Raw genomic sequence first — 15,569 nt, forward strand, 5'->3', positions numbered from 1 at the left:
TGGATTTCTTGGGGTCATTTCCCCCCAACATTTTATTTTGAAAAATTTCAAACTACAGAAAAATTACAAGAATAGTAAAATGGAACCCCACATCCCGGCCCTTAGATATTTGCTTTAACCCGTTGAAAGTAAGTTGCAGACAGCATAACATTTCATAATGTTGAATATTCATACTCAGAGTATTGAAGCCCATACGTTTGAAGGAAGGGGCAGTCTTCTGTCATCATCCTGTCTTGTTGCACCCAGGACTCTGAACACTGATGACAGGATGCCGGCGGAGGGTGCATTTTGATGTTAGGGTGGGTTAGCACCTTCCTTCCACACTTTAACGCATCTTCTCCGCAGGAGGGCATCTTCGGCAGGTGTTTAAGTTGGTCATGAACAAGAAGGCGAAGTGGAACTGGAGCACGTCGCAGACTTTGGACCAGAAGTGGCCCGTGAGCCGCTGGAAGAGACGCCACTGCGAGAGCTCGTGGTCACAGAGCTTGAGGAGCACAAAACCCAGGCAGCAGAGCACGCCCAGAGCCAAGTACTTCCCCGAGGAAGCGCTGCCGTGGCGGCCCTGAGTGCGCAGGGCCTGCCCCACAGCTGCTGCGATGTGGACGCCCAGGGCCACCTCAAACCCACGGGGGTGCAGCAGGGCCAGGCTGTAACTGCACAGGGAGAGGCCCTCGACAGCCAGGAACAGCCAGGGCTTCCAGCCCCTGTCCAGCCAGAGGCACCAGGCCACCGGCCATGCAAAGATGGGCAAGGTGAGCCACTGGTCCAACACGGCGGTGGGGCACGTCTGCATCGTGATGCGCAACCACTGAACCGGGCCGTAGACCAGGGCCATGCCCGCAAAGACGTCCTTCACGTAGCAAGCCTTCCGTGCTTCTGTGGGGCCTCCCGGGGCGCTGGCCTTGCTCTGCAGCCAGTACATCCCCAGGAGCATGTAGGCCACGTTAACGAGCGAGTTGAAGGGCATGGCCAGGAAGGCAGGGAGGCTGGCGACCGGCGCTTCGGCGTAGTGCTCATAGCCCACTGGGACAGAGACACCTGCGAAAACACCAGCGTGGACGGTGGCCGCGCAGAGGCAGCTGACCAGGGCCACGTGCAAGAGGGCCTGCCCCGACTCGGGCTTCATCTGGAACCCTATGTGTGACCCGGGTCGGAGAGCTTAAGAGAGCAGCCGTCTCCACTGTTATTTCAGAATTCAGATAAACAGTTTTTCTGCCAGCTGAGCCAGCAGGAAGAATTCCCCGTGATTTCCGACGCAGATGCCGCGACCTTGCCCCGCGTGGAGGTGGTGGCCCGGAGGAAGGCGAGGGTTCTGCTGATTGGTTGGCACCAGTGGAGGATCGTTCTGCCTTCTTCCTTTGTGGTTACAAAAAGAGTGTAGTTAAAGAGTGTGGGTAGAAAGAAATCCATCCGAAAAAGAGCCTCCATCTTCCCGATTCTCAGCCTCAGGATCCACCAACATCAGAAAAAAAAAAAAACGAAAAAACCCCCACAGAAATAAAAGTGCAGGAATACCCACAGTCCATTCACCTTCTTATGCATGGCCTCTAGAAGGCTCTAGAACCCTCTTTCACCTAGAGGTTTTGTGCCCCTCTCTCCTGATACCTGTGCTCTTGTTCTTTCATCTGTGTGCTATAAAAGTCCCGCCCCTTGCCCTAGTTCCCTTCGAGCCACTGCATTTAGAGACTTAAATCTTTCCTAGGTCTGCTGTTAAAACTCAGAATGGGCTTTTCCACCTCAGTGGCATTACAAATGTGGAAGTTTCCAAGCCAGTCCCAAAGCCCTTTGAACCAAATACCCAGTTAAAAGAGAAACCATTAACTGTGGTCCGAGTTCTGGAATCTAAGGCAAGGGTGGCGGGGGTGGGTAGGAGGAGGGCGGGGGAGGACTCCCTTCTGCTTCTTAGATGTGAGGCCAGGTGGCACAGGGAGCCGTCCCCCATTGGTTCACCCTCCTGCCTGCCCCTGAAGTGCCACGCCTTTCAAAATCACCTTCTGTCCTTGGCTCACAAGAAGACCTTCCACTTCCTGCAGTCACAGAAGCAGTCCGATAATTTTAAAACAATGTGGACTTTTCCTGGACCGTCAACTGCTCTGGGGCCTGCTGCAGTGTAAGCTGGCCAGGTAGCCAAGAGATGCATTAATATCAACAAGAGAAGAGGTTCAATGCCCTGAAAGTGACTCAAAGCGAAGACAGCAATCAGGCAGGCAAGCGTGGGGACGAGAGGGACTGTCCATGCTCAAAGCCCAGCGCCCCCAGCTACTAACCGTGTGATCTTGGGCCTTAACCCTTCCGGGCCTCGGTTTGCATACCTGCAGAATGGGGATGCTACCAGTACCTCCCTGCAGAGTCATGGTGTGAATTAAATGAGTTCTTAGCTATGTAGACCACAGTTTATTTCTGAGGCCCAATGTCCACCTGCCCTCCTGCAGTTCAGGCCCTGAAAGGTCCGGGCAGGGTCTGATTCTGCGCTCGCCCTCCGCTGCTCAGCAAAGACCTGCTCAGTTTCGGTTCAAGCCCCAAACCAGCACCCCTGCTCTTTTTCCTCATCCTGTTTGCCATTTCGCTTCTCAGACTGGCCGTGGGGCCCACGTGGAAGATCCGGGACGGGGCCCGCTGGGTGTCTTGGTGAGGCTTCTGGCCCCCATACTGCCCTGGGGGCCTGTTGCTAAGGGGACCGGCATTTCCACGAGGGAACTGCAGGCCTTGTCCTGACCGCCACCTCAGCACGCAGCACTGTCTCACGCCTCCCCGCTGCGGCTTCCGGTTAAGGAGCCTCTAGGCTGGGGGGCTGCCCCTGCCCCGGGCTTCCCACTTCCAGGCTGGCCACCGCTAACGTGGTCTGCACACAGCAGCCCCCAGCATCTCCCTCAAGGGCCGCCCCTGCTTAGCACCCTTCAGTGGCCGGCTCTCCACTCACACACGATCACGCCCCAGCCTCTTGGCCAGACACCAAAGTGCCATGCTCATGTAGTCCTGCGGGTCCGTCCTGTGCCTGGCCTGCTTACACCCTCAACTCGGCTATGGCTTCCGCTCTGGCACCGGCACTTCCCCATTCCGCTCCTGAGTCTGGCTGGGACACCAGCTGAGGCCCGGCCTCGTTTCTCCAGGTCCTTCCCTGGCGCCACCTGGGGCCCGACTCCCTGGTGTGAAGACCCAGGCCTCCTGGGCCCCACGCGGCCAGCGCCAGCCTGACCCTCTCGTCTGCCAGCCAGCATGGAGGAGAGCTGGGGACCGGAGTCCAACACTGTCAGCTTGATAGACAAGGAGGCCCAGGAAGGGCGTGGAAAGTGACTCCTCTCCCGCTGCTGGGCAGAGGCTACTGAGCCCTTGCGCAAGCTGAAAGTGACGTGTAATCAAACGAACTTCCCAAGTCCACCAGGAAGGCCAGGCTGGGTACCTTATGGCCTAGCTCCTCCGTACCCCTGAGGTGCTGTGACACGTGTTACATGACTCTCAAAGTTCTTCCCAGCTTCCCCCGGCACATGAAGGTCCAAGGGCTCTCCCCTGGTCTGGTGCTGGGGTCTCTGGGGGAAGTTCTGCAAAACGTGACAATCTCCTGGCTAAGGGGTTAAGACGTGTTCCTTAAACTCTCCTGCTTCCGCAGTCTGTATGCATTGAAGCAGGAGCCACTGTCACGTGTCACAGTGGTGGTTTCTTTGGCCTGTATCATTCATGACAACCGCTTACTGTGCCCGTGACTACCCTGACCACCTTGTTCCCTTTCTGCGGCTAAGGGGACACCAGTCTGAGGGCTGTACCATGGGACACCAGCAGCAGGAGAGCTCAATCTGGGCCACTTGGATGCCCAAGGAGCCTGGAACTACCGTAGTGATTCTTGAACTCTGAGGACAGAATCACTGAACGTGGCTAAGGCGCCTGGGAACCAGCGGCTTGGCTTCCTTATTTTACAGGGGAAGGAGTTGGGGCCAGAGAGGTGACGTGAACGGACAAGGTCACCTAGGGCAGTTGGTGGCACAGAAACACAGATGAGGGCTCTTGTCCTTTGGCTGTGTCACAGGACTCTTTGGTCTTTTCTCAAACAAATGCTTCCAAATGCATAAACTAAAACAGAATTACAACAGAAACTTAACATGTCGAAAGACAGTTATTAAAGTATTTTTGAAAATGTATGATATAGTAATATACGTGCTTCTTTACTAATAGGTTAAATTACAGGGTCTATGGGCAGGTTGAATAACTACAGTAATTTCCTTTTTAAAATAAAATTATTTATTTTAGTTATTTATTTTTGGCTGCGTTGGGTCCTATTGCTGCGAGCGGGCTCTCTCCAGCTGTGGTGCGCGGGCCTCCCACCGCAGGGGCCCCTCCCGCCGCGGAGCACGGGCTCCAGGCACGCTGGCTTCAGTAGTTGTGGCATGCAGGCTCAGTAGTTGTGGCTCACGGGCTCTAGAGCACAGGCTCAGTAGCTGTGGTGCACGGGCTTAGCTGCTCTGCGGCATGTGGGATCTTCCCGGACCAGGGCTCGAACCCATGTCCCCTGCCTTGGCAGGCAGACTCCCAACCACTGCACCACCAGGGAAGCCCAACTACAGTAATTTCAAAGCAGTTATTCTGTAATAACTTGTAATTTCTTTAATTTCAGGATATCTACAAGAAAATTTATATGCTCTCAAATGATCTGTCATTTCCTTTGGTGACACAGTCACCAGGCTAACGCTCTGTGCTTTGCTGCCTACACTTGTAATTGCGGGAAAGGCCAAATTTCGGCTGGAGGTTGGTGAATGTAAAGATCAAATAAAGATGAGAGAAACAGGAAAAATCATCTGTTGTCATTCCAAGAGCCCGGAGAGCAGCGCATTACACCCTGCGTCTGGCAGAGAGCATGACAGTGCAGCGACCAGACAGCCTCCTGCAAGATTTGGAACATAGGGGTGATGACAGTACCCACCTCTCAAGGTTGTTGTGAGAACTTACAGGATTGGCGCGAAAACGCCAGCGATCACCATCCGGGTATTTTGCCTCTCTCGCTTTGCTGGGGGAAATTCAAATCTCGAAAAAGGGCGGAGCCGAAAGGCGGCCGTGCGCCTGCGCGCGGGGCGGGGCGCGGGGCCCTGGGAAGCAGGCGGGGCGGGGTGACGCGAGGTGACGCGGGGCGATGCGGACCGCTCCCGCGCCCGCCCGCTCGCCTCAGGCGCCGCCAGCCTGGCTGCCCGCCCGACAGCAGGAGGGGCGGCGGGCGGCTCGGCGCGCGGCGGCCCCGCTCTTTTTCTCGGGGCGCCGTTGGCCGCGGCGGCGCCCCCGCGTGGGGGCGGGACAGCGGGCCTGGGAGCCTGGGAGGGCTCCGCCCCCGGCGTGGCGCGCCAGGCCGCGTTACCGCTCACTCCCACCCCGCCTCCGGCTCCCCCGGAGGCGGGCTTCGGGCCACCTTTCCGGAGGCAGCTGGGCGTGCGGAGCAGGAAAACGTCCGCTCCCCGGTACGAGGCCTGACTCTAATGTCTCCGTCAGCCACCCTCAGCAACCTGTGCCCTGTCCCCACTGCTAGTTAAAGCGATTCCTCTGGCGTGTGTCCCTTCAGCGACCCAGGGGGCAGTTCCCAAGGGGGCGGGGCCAACGGCGTCTGAGGCATTCTCATCCGGGCATTCCCCAGATGCCGCAGCCGCCATCTTTGTTTTGTGCTGAAAGTCGCTACTGACGCCCGCGGACGGCCGGGCGAGGGGAAGTGGCAAGATGGCGGCTCCCAGGGCGGAGGCGTGGAGGCGCGCTTCGGCGGCCACAGGGCTGGGGACGCCTGTGCCTGACCCGAGCGCGGCCTGACCCCAAGCAAAGCGCGCAGCGGCACCGGTCCCTCGCCGCGAGGCAGCGCGAGGTTCTTTTAAGAAGCCTCGGCCGGGAGGAGAAGCCTGCGAGGGCGGGGCGTGGGGGGGAAACAGTGACGTCGACCGACTCCGCCCCCTCGCCCGACCGCCGCCGCCGCCATGTTTAGTTGTTACTTCTTCACACAAGATGGCGGCTCCCAGGGAGGAGGCATGAGCGCCCTGCCGTTACCGCTCCTCCTGCCGTACAGTTGCCACTTCGGGGCCTAACTCTGCCTCTTTGAAGCGGCTCCTGTGGGAAGGAGTCATAAGGAGGGAAGCGAGGATCGGACGCTGCCTTGCGTTTGGTTTGCAGTGGAAGAACTGACCCAAGAGGAAGAGAATAGGGGGGAAGGGGGAGCTAGTCTCAAGATGGCGACTCCCAGGGCGGCAGGCGCAGCCTGAGCAGCAGAGGCGGACTAAAGGGAGACGCTCGAGACCTCACGAGCCGTACGGCGCGAGCCTCCGAGCAGCCCTCGAGAACTCAAGCTCGTTTCACTGGCCTCCGGCGCGCCTCTATTCTTTACAAGTGTCGAGGCTGTTTAGGGAGCGGCCTCTGCACTAAGCGCTGGGCGGGGAAGCGGGACGGTCTCAAGATGGCGGCTCCCACAATTGTGGTCTGAGCTCCGGCGGGGCTGGGACAACCGCGGCGCTTGTGGCTCATTTCCACCCGCCCCGGAAGCCGGCCAGTGCAGGAGACTTGGGGAGGGTGTGGGAACCGGGCCGGGGCTCCGCCATTTCCGGCGGGGGAGGGCTACGATTGAGGAAGGGAGGAGAGAGAGGCGGCTCAAGATGGCGGCTCCCAGGGCCTCCCGCTCGAGCTTCTAAGTGGGAGCTCCCAGGCAAGTAGTCAGGGCGGCGGGACTCGGCGGCCTCCGGCTTCTCGGGTCTAGGCGCTTGACAGCTTCAGGAGGCTCTTAAGGAGACGTGGTGAGCGAGAAGAAGGGGAAGAGTAGAAGAGAAGGAGAATAGTTAAGATGGCGGCCTCCATGGAGCCGTTCACCGCTGTGTGAGGAACCGCTTCTCTGTGAGAGACGCCTTAGACGAAAGGGGGTGTGTGTGAGTGGAATTGGGGGCCTCCCTTCTCGCTTGGTGACTTTTTCCACCGCGCCCTTTCTCGGAACTATGGCTTCGGCCGTGTCACCCGCCAACTCGCCAGCAGTGCTCCTGCAGCCCCGCTGGAAGCGAGTGGTGGGTTGGTCGGGTCCAGTGCCCCGGCCCCGCCACGGCCACCGCGCCGTGGCCATCAAGGAGCTCATCGTGGTGTTTGGCGGCGGCAACGAGGGGATAGTGGACGAACTGCACGTGTACAACACGGGTGAGTGCAAAGCCCGCTGGGTTCTCGGATCTTTCCCTCCTCCCTTCATCTCCTCCCTCTCCCTCCTTTTCCCTCCCTCTCTCTCCCCTTCCTTCCCTCCTTCCCTCCTCCCTCTCTCTCCTTCCTCCGTCTCCCGCCTTCTCCTCCCCTCCCCTGCAGCCCTCTCCCCCGCCTCCTGTTCCCCCTCTCCGTCCGCACCGAGGTGCTACTTCTCGCCTCCGAGACGGTTTGCTCTGCCCGGCACCTCTGCTTTCCCTTGCTCTTTTTTCCCATTCTTACAGCCCTGATTCCCATGTGTTTGAGAGGCGCTTCTCATTATTGGAGAGGAAGCCTGTACCCTGGCTGGTGAGGGAGCGGGGGCGGCTCCCGCGGCGGTGACTTCAGACAGACACCGTTACCCCCGCCGGGCGGGCGGATGCGTCCCTTTGGCGCAGAGTCCCACCCCCTTCCTCCCTCCTCCTGCGCCTGGTCCGCTCTTCCTCATCTCTGGTGCTCTTTCGGGAGAAATGACAACTTCTAGATTACAGATTAGGTCGCCGTCTCGAGAAAAGGGGCAGAGTTGAGCAGCGTAATCCCGACGGGGGGGAGGGGGGCGGGCTGTGGGCTGCGCTGCGTAACCGTCTCCTGGGGACCCACAGGTCAGACGACGTTGCTGCTTCCCTCTTGCAGCGTTGACTTCTCCAGCGTTTCTCTACAGATTTCCTGTTGTCTCGATCTGGGATCCGTTGATGTAAGAGATGAATTAATTCCAGTGATCCCGCAGCAGGCTGAGGAGGTTCCCCTGCCCATTCTCATGCCTCCCCCAAAGCCCGGGCCTGGTTGGTTGGGAGGGGCAAGCAAGGTGCGGTCACAGCTGAAGGCTGCGGTGCGCCTCTGCCTCCGGGTGCTGCTGCCGTGCCGGCTCGCCTTCGGCCTGTTGCCTGGTGTCCCCGCTAAGTCTCTAGGGCTTAGCCGCATCCTCCTGCGGCCCCCTCCCCCTTGGCGGCCACTTGGCCCGGTTGATACACCTGGCGCCTCCTTGGGCCCGAGCTGCCTGTTGAATGGACGCTGGCCCGCAGGGCCTCGCCTGGCCCGGAGGGAGGGGCTCGGCGGGCGTTTTCGCCGGGAGCGGTGGGCCTGGGTGCCTTCCGGTCCAGTCCCCAGCCTGAGAGGTGGAGGCGGGGCTGCGGAAAACCCCCTCCCAGCTCAGACAGCGTGCTTTGAGGAAGCTCCCCTCCGCAGCTCGCAGTCGCATTCGGGTCAGCCGCGGCCAGGGGCCGGCTTCCAGCTCTTTCCCCCTCGCCATCTCATCTGGCGAGCTCCGTTGGCCCCAGAGCCATCCTGTCCGAGGGTTCTGGCGGCACGGTGTCCTCGGGGCCTGGGCACCTCCTTCCAGCTTTGAGGTTGCTCTGGGATAAGGTGTTGGTTGGAGTGCTGAGGGTTGGAGCTGGGCTCTCGGTTGGGTGCTCCCCACCGCCGCCTCCCCCAAGGCACAGAGTTTAGTTTTCTCTGCATCTTGTAGGCTGTTGACCCTACGAAGTTGACTTTCAGGAGGCTGGTGGGTTGCCGGTGACCCTTCACATTGTGGGTCTGAGCACCTGTTGCCTCCAGTGAGGCTGGGCTGGTTGGTGGTGCTCTGTGCCAGATCAGACAGCTGCAGCGGCAGCGATTAGCCCGGCAAGGTAAGGCTGAGGGGCAGGGCTGTTTTTAGAGAGGCCGTTGCCCTGAGCAGAAGCTCCTAAACTACTTGGACCAACTTCATTCTCGTAAGGCCTGGAGCAGGCTCCTTGGCAAGGAAGGACAATTTTAGAAAGTAGGGCAGGGGCCTAATTACCATCAGCTCCAAAGTCCACTGCTTCCTGGGGCCTCTGCGTATTCATTAGTTTATTAAAATGAATTGAGCCCTTCGGCGTTAATTCATTCCCCATCTGCAAGGGTGTGTTGTATAGTAGAGGATAGCCAGCCTTCCGAAGGGCTGCAGCCCTGGATTCCTCCAGGGTAGCAGTTTGGAAAGTGCCCTATGAACTCCCTCGGTGACTTCTCAGGAGAGACGTTAGCTGACCCAGCTCCCCTGTCCTCACCGAGTGTTTGCTATTTGACAGAGCCTCGAGCTCCTGCTGTTCTCAGAAAGACAGGCTTGGTGTTGCCTCTCTCCCACCAGCCGTGGCACAGATGCGTAGCATCCTTAGCTGCTGTCTTGACAGCCAGCCTCCTGCTTGCCTTGGTTTTGGTTTGTTTATAAATTTATTTATTTATTTATTTATTTATGGCTGCGTTGGGCCTTCGTTGCTGCGCGCGGGCTTTCTCTAGCTGCAGCGAGCAGGGGCTACTCTTCGTTGCGGTGCGCGGGCTTCTCATTGCGGGGGCTTCTCGTTGTGGAGCACGGGCTCTAGGCGCGCGGGCTTCAGTAGTTGTGGCACTCGGGCTCAGTAGTTGTGGCGCGCAGGCTCTAGAGCGCAGGCTCAGTAGTTGTGGCGCACGGGCTTAGTTGCTCCGTGGCATGTGGGATCTTCGCGGACCAGGGCTCAAACCCATGTCCCCTGCATTGGCAGGCGGATTCTTAACCACTGTGCCGCCAGGGAAGTCCCTTGGTTTTGTTTTAAATGAGGTCAGAGCATACTCTCTAGTGCTTTTCCTTCCGCAAGATGAGTGCTCAGAGAGACTCGCCCTTCGGAGAGAGTTCCCCATTGCTAAGACAAAGGGCTCCAGGGGGCACGTGCTTGCCTCGCTGTCTTGGTCAGCTCAGCGATCCGGGCGGTGGGGGGGGCGGTGACGGGGCTGGGGGTGGCAGGTGTGCACTTGAAGGGTGTGTGTGAGAAAGTGTGTGTCCTTCCTCTTTGGTGGCTGTGGAACACTTCACAGGCCTTGGGGAGATCTTAGGGTAGCAACTGTCCTTGACCTCGGGGAATTTTACTTCAACAGCAAAGCGGATTACTCGGAGGACCCGGCCCTGACACAGTGGGGTGCGCCCTGGTGAGGGGAGGGTGTGGCTGGTTGCCAAACCAGTGGCCCAAGGCTGGTCTGCCTCAGTGGTTCTCGAATGTCTGCAACTGATAGCACCGGAAAGAGCCTTGGAAAACATCTAGTGGAACTTCCTTGTTTTTGCACATGAGGAAATTGGGGTCTGAGAGGGGAAGTGACAGGTCCAGGGTCACCCTGCTGGCTGGCAGTGGAGTCAGGCAGAATACAGGCCGTCACCGAGACTGTCGGGCTGTGTCGCCCTTCAGTTAAGGGGTGCGGGCCACCACCTTGGAGACACCTCCCTGTTCCTCTGTCCCTGGAGCTAATTGGTCACTAAATTGAGCTTATCTCAAACCCCGTTCCCCCTCCGTTCCGGGTCCTTCTTGCTCTCACAGTCACTTCCTGCTCGGCCCGGCGGCTGGTTTCACTTGTCGGGAAGTCCTGTTCAGCCTTCAAGGCCCCGCTCCCATGTCACCCCTTCTGAGAACCCACCCCCACCCCCACCCCCGCTTCGAGCCTCAGCCGAGCGGGAAGGCAGCTGCGGGGGGAGGGGCTCGGCCACCTCCCGCCTCCTGGGTACAGGCCTCCCTTCCTCGGCCCCCCTCGCAGCCGAGAGTGGCGACAAGCCCAAGCCTAGGGAGAAGGAGGGACCCGGAGGTCGGGTCATGCGCCGCCTGCCCCGCTAGATGAGCGAGAGGTGACATGATTGGGGGCAGCTGCCATCTCAGGGTAGAACTGGGACTGTAGGTGATGTGAAGAGCGGCAGGTTCTGGCTTCAGACCAGAAACTGTGCCGCCTGACAGACTGCTCCTGATGGCGGTGCAGAGGGCCCCTGCCCTGCCTGGAGTGCTCTAGAATGAGATCAGCCCCTCTTGGGTGCTGTAGAATGAGCTGTCAGGACGTCACAGGTCCCTCTAGCCCGGCCCGCTGAGTCAGTGGTGGCATGTGACGAGAGAGCTGCCGTTTCCCGTGTAGCCTCCTCCCGGCCCTCAGGTGGGCACCTAGCAGTCACTTTAAGTCGGTGACAAGGTTCTCATCTGTGTGTGTGTGTTTGGCCCTGTGACCTCGGGTAAGTTACTTCCACTCCTGGTCTCTGTTCCTTTGTCCACGGAGGGAGGCTCAGAGGTCTGTGTCGGCTTCTATCCCGGGAACTTGGATGAAGCTCCTTCCGGGCACCGCGGGAGACCATCTCCCCCAGTTCGGGCAGGGCTGATGGCTCCAGCCTGGAAAGCTGCTGCTCTTCTCGGTTTGTCTTCGCGCTGCGCGGTAGGACGAGGCGGAGCGCGGGGGTCTGGGGCCTGGGCGTGCAGAGCAGGCAGGGGACCCACCCGGAGGCCCGCTGGCTGCTGAACTGAGGACGGGACCCACAGCCCACTGCAAACTAACGTGTACACTTGGGAAGCGGCGAGCCGGGCGCCTTTACCTCGGGAAGTGTGGTGTGTTTTTGGCGGCGGGGTGGGGCAGGCCTCTCTGCCCAGCTGCAGGTAGAGTCGGGTTACCCAGCCTGGACGGGATCAGGGACCGGGTGCGCAGTGTTGTCCCGGCTCCTGTCACGCCCCCACAGGGGCTCTGTTCGCTCCCAGATCCGTGCCCTGCCCACCGGCCCCTCAGTCCCAATTCACTTGCCTACGTTTGACCAAAAGTGATCGAGGGGCATGGAATCGGATTTGCAGTCGGCTGCCGGTTTGGGGTTTTCGGAGAGAGTGTGGTGTATGTTTTAGGGGATGGCCCTTCAAATAACATAGGACAGAAGGCATCCCTCACAAGAGGGCAGCGTTTGCCCCCAGACTTTTCCGGGAAGACCTGGCATGGCAGACGTGAGGGTGGTGGCCCAGGAGGGGCAGGGATGCCAGGCAGAGCAGGGGCAGGTTGGGAGCCCCAGCCCGGCTAGAGGCGATGGGCTTTGGGCAGCTTAGTTGGCACTGACTGCCGCCACCTCTGCCCGTGTTCTGGAGGGGGGAGGGGGGAGGGGGTGGGCCCGGGGGAGGGCTGCTCCGGACCGTCACCCGGGAAACAGCAGTAGAGATTGATTCGTACCCCCATGGCCCTCCCCAGCCTGTACCGCAGGCTGCTGCTCCCAGCCTGCACTGGTAGCTCTTTTGGCCACTTAGAGGTGCAGCCACGGGCCCCTGGACGGTATTTTGGGTGTTAGACGTTTCTTTCCGATGACCCATAGAGTGGCGGGAGGTGGCCACATCGCCAGAAGCTGACGAATTTTCTTGGTCAGTGACTTCCTGCCTTTTAAGACGACCGTGATGAGAAGCAGGGTGATCACAGGCTGTTTTGAGGTGGCCTCTGAGGCCAAGGGGTTTGGAAGACGGCTTGGATAGAGGGCTGGCACTTGGATGGTAAAAGGAGAAAGTCCCACATCCTTGGGAAGAGAGGCAGTGCCTCAGCTCCTCCTTTCTTAGACTGTATTTTGAAGGCTGGTGGGCGTGGGGAGGAAGAGGGGTGGAGGTTCTGGTTCTAGGGGCTCCCGAGGAGTTCTGACTTCTGCTAACTTTTGTTCTCCAGCGACCAACCAGTGGTTCATCCCGGCCGTGAGAGGGGACATCCCTCCTGGATGTGCAGCCTATGGCTTCGTGTGCGATGGGACTCGCCTGCTGGTATTTGGCGGGATGGTGGAGTACGGCAAATACAGCAACGACCTCTACGAGCTCCAGGTAGGCCCTGGTTGTTGGGGCAGGGGCGGGGGCAGGCCCCATGTCACCCAGGACCTTCTCACTCCCTTCAGGTCCCTCCCTCATCAGCACCAGCCCTTCCCTGTGCGGCCAGCGGCCGGCTCATCCCTGATTTAATCACTGGGTCTTCATTTTGCAGGCAAGCCGGTGGGAGTGGAAGAGACTCAAAGCAAAGACGCCCAAAAACGGGCCCCCTCCGTGTCCTCGGCTCGGGCACAGCTTCTCCCTTGTGGGCAACAAATGTTACCTGTTTGGAGGTCTGGCCAACGATAGCGAGGACCCCAAGAACAACATTCCGAGGTGAGGCTTTGTCCTGTTCACGTGGAATCCCGTGAAGGCGGGTGCTCGCTCACATAGCAGCCAAGCCTGCCGTGCCAAGTGCCTTTCCTTTGTGAAACAAGAGGGTGGCACTGGATGCCCTCTAAGGAGCTTTCTAACCCCGAGGAGGCCTCGTGGGAGGAGGGCCAGGCCAGGAGGTAGAAACCCACCTTGCCTTGGGCTGGTTCCTGCTCCTCAGACCCAGTTTAGAGCTGGCGCTTTGCCTCTCAGCACCTGCTGCCTGCAGCCTTCGTGATGGGTGCTGTCCTTCCTGAAGTTTGGAGGCAGTCCTGAGATGGTGCCCCCTTTTCACCCGGGAGGCCCTCACGTCACGCCCAGCTTCGTGTGCAGGGCAGACTGGCACACCCCATCCGGCTCTTCCTCTTCTCCTTGCTCTCCTCCTCTGGAGCTTCTGGTAGCCCCTCCTTCGGGGCGAAGGTAGAAGACCTTGGGGTTCGTGCAGCCTCAGCCCCCTTTGTCTCCCCAGGAGTCCACTGTTCACCCATCGAAGCCGGTGGCCCGCCATAACTGACTGTCCTTCTCCAGGTACCTGAATGACTTATACATCCTGGAACTGCGGCCAGGCTCTGGAGTGGTAGCCTGGGACATTCCCATCACTTACGGCGTCCTTCCCCCACCCCGGGAGTCCCACACTGCAGTGGTCTACACCGAGAAAGACAACAAGAAGTCCAAGCTGGTGATCTATGGAGGGATGAGTGGCTGCAGGCTGGGGGACCTCTGGACCCTGGATATTGGTAAGATGTGGGTGCGGCGGCTCCAGTAGTCTTGGCGCGAAGCTGGTCTGCTGGGCGGCCGGTGTGGGGTGTTGAGTTGGGGCTCACAGGGAGGGGAGTGTCCCGCCTAGCCCTGTACTTGCTGCAGGGTCAGGATAGGACCCATTTGGGGCTGTCATCTTTGCCCCGAGCTTGTGGCGTTGCTTGAAGAAAGAGCAAGGCTCGGTTGGCTGAGTTGGTCTGCTGTCTTCCAGGAGAGTGAGGGGAGATGGAAAGGCCTTTCTAGAATGGAACTGTGTAGATGAGGTAGCACCTGTCCCTGTTGACTTGTCAGTGGTCAGGCTGTGCCAGGAGCGGAGCCCCCTGGTCTGTCACAGTCAGAGGGGATGTACAGATGCCCTTAGAGCCGTGGGGACTCCTCGGGCTGGTCGGCAGGTGGGAAAGCGGGAGCGGTTGAAAGGAGTTCAGGCTTTCGACCTGAAGAAGGCTGAGAGGAGAAGGTGGCCGACCACACATGTCTGGAGGGTTAGGTGGTCCCGTGGGGCAGCATCGGTGCTCGAAAGAAACAGTGTCTCAGGAGCAGAATCCCCAGCAGCAGCGGTTCTGTAGGTGGCGGAGGCGGTGTGGGAGAGAGTGCGTCTTGCCGGGAGTCAGAAGGTGCGCCCGCCGCTCCTACCCCAGCCCCAGGAGCGGTGCTGGCTTGTAGTGGGTGCTCAGTAAAAGTTCAGAGGACGGTAAACACAGCTTGGGAAATGCCAGCACCTGGTGATCGGAGGGCCTCCCATGGGCTGTAAGGAGGCCAGGTATGGAATTCTTGCGCTGGGTCAGCACCTGCCTCCCCGCACCTTCCCTGTGTCCGGGGCACATCCTGTGGGTCAGAGGGCCCGTGTCCGACCTGGTATGGGTAACCTTCCCTTCCCATTGCTCTGCACAGAGACTCTGACGTGGAATAAGCCCAGCCTCAGCGGGGTGGCACCTCTTCCTCGAAGTCTCCACTCGGCTACGACCATAGGAAACAAGTGAGCAGCCAGCCACGGCTTTTCCCTTCCTAGCCCACCCCACCCCCACCCCCACCCCCACCCCCACCCCCGTGGGCTCGCAGTTTCCTTCCAGCAACCCCTAAGGCCTGAGGAGACCTCTTTCTGGCTGGGCTGGCGTTCGGCAGCCCCGTCTTTCCATTATGACCCTGGGGGACTGAGAAAAGACAGAGGGTAGAGGGGCACAGACCGTCCTCTCCGCCAGCAGCTGAGTGTTTTTGTCAATGCCAAAGTCCCAAAGTGAATATAAGAACGATGGGGACTGAGGTGAGCTTTAGGTGAGCTAAACCGAGGCTCCACATACTGGAGGTGACACAGTTCTTGTGAGGGCTGAGCCACCAAGTAGGAGAGGGCCACGTCCAGAGCTTCGTGCGTCCTGGGGAGAGCTAGAGGACCAAGTGTGTTCAGAAGTTTCTGGATGGAAGAGGTGGCCTCTAGCTTGGCACCTCCTCTACAATCCTCTCCTACTCTTCCCTCCCTCGTCCCAGAATGTACGTGTTTGGTGGCTGGGTGCCTCTCGTCATGGATGACGTCAAAGTGGCCACACACGAGAAGGAGTGGAAGTGTACCAACACACTGGCTTGTCTCAACCTGGGTATGGCCTCCTCGGGCTTGGGCTCAGAGCGGCCTCCTCGGCCTGAAAGCTGTGTGGGGAGCACAGGGAGCCGAGCTGCTTCTAGGCCGTGCCTCTAGAATCCGCCAGGAGTAGCCAGTGGCCCAAGTGC

General features: G+C 59.5%; 2 protein-coding genes across 20 annotated transcripts in view; one reads left to right on the forward strand and one right to left on the reverse strand.

Annotated features, from left to right (window-relative positions):
- TMEM187 (transmembrane protein 187) lies at positions 1-12,063 on the reverse strand. 6 transcript variants are annotated; one of them, XM_022565877.3, is made up of 2 exons: positions 2,921-3,701; positions 1-1,352 (listed from the first exon to the last, which is right to left on the reverse strand). In XM_022565877.3, the coding sequence occupies exon 2, from the start codon at positions 1,124-1,126 to the stop codon at positions 326-328; it is 801 nt and encodes a 266-aa protein (XP_022421585.1). In that variant the 5' UTR covers positions 1,127-1,352; positions 2,921-3,701; the 3' UTR covers positions 1-325. The 6 variants fall into 6 exon arrangements, 4 of the variants coding, with proteins under 4 accessions (XP_022421585.1, XP_022421586.1, XP_022421588.1 ...); XM_022565878.3 differs by having other exon boundaries at positions 1-1,356; XM_022565880.2 differs by lacking the exon at positions 2,921-3,701 and adding an exon at positions 2,268-2,898.
- Positions 5,606-15,569, forward strand: part of HCFC1 (host cell factor C1) — a 23,943-nt gene continuing 13,979 nt past the window's right edge. For 10 of the 14 annotated variants that reach the window (XM_089903959.1, XM_089903960.1, XM_089903963.1 and 7 more), the window contains exons 1-6: positions 5,607-7,134; positions 12,589-12,737; positions 12,895-13,055; positions 13,620-13,828; positions 14,742-14,826; positions 15,333-15,439. In XM_089903959.1, coding sequence (XP_089760085.1) covers positions 6,942-7,134; positions 12,589-12,737; positions 12,895-13,055; positions 13,620-13,828; positions 14,742-14,826; positions 15,333-15,439 — 904 coding nt within the window. In that variant the 5' untranslated portion in view covers positions 5,607-6,941. Of the gene's footprint in view, positions 7,135-7,543; positions 7,865-7,918; positions 8,796-12,588; positions 12,738-12,894; positions 13,056-13,619; positions 13,829-14,741; positions 14,827-15,332; positions 15,440-15,569 lie in introns of those variants that run through there. The other 4 variants (XM_089903961.1, XM_089903962.1, XM_089903965.1 and 1 more) reach the window with 3 other exon arrangements.

Source organism: Delphinapterus leucas, chromosome X, assembly GCF_059928025.1.
Source record: "Delphinapterus leucas isolate spDelLeu-1000000601 "Yukka" chromosome X, BTC_Dleu_Yukka2, whole genome shotgun sequence".
NCBI classification, from domain to species: Eukaryota; Metazoa; Chordata; class Mammalia; order Artiodactyla; family Monodontidae; genus Delphinapterus; species Delphinapterus leucas.

What these genes read in the sequence shown, in the direction of transcription:
- TMEM187 (XM_022565877.3), bottom strand. Translation starts at nt 1,126, where the DNA reads ATGAAGCCCGAGTCGGGGCAGGCCCTCTTGCACGTGGCCCTGGTCAGC.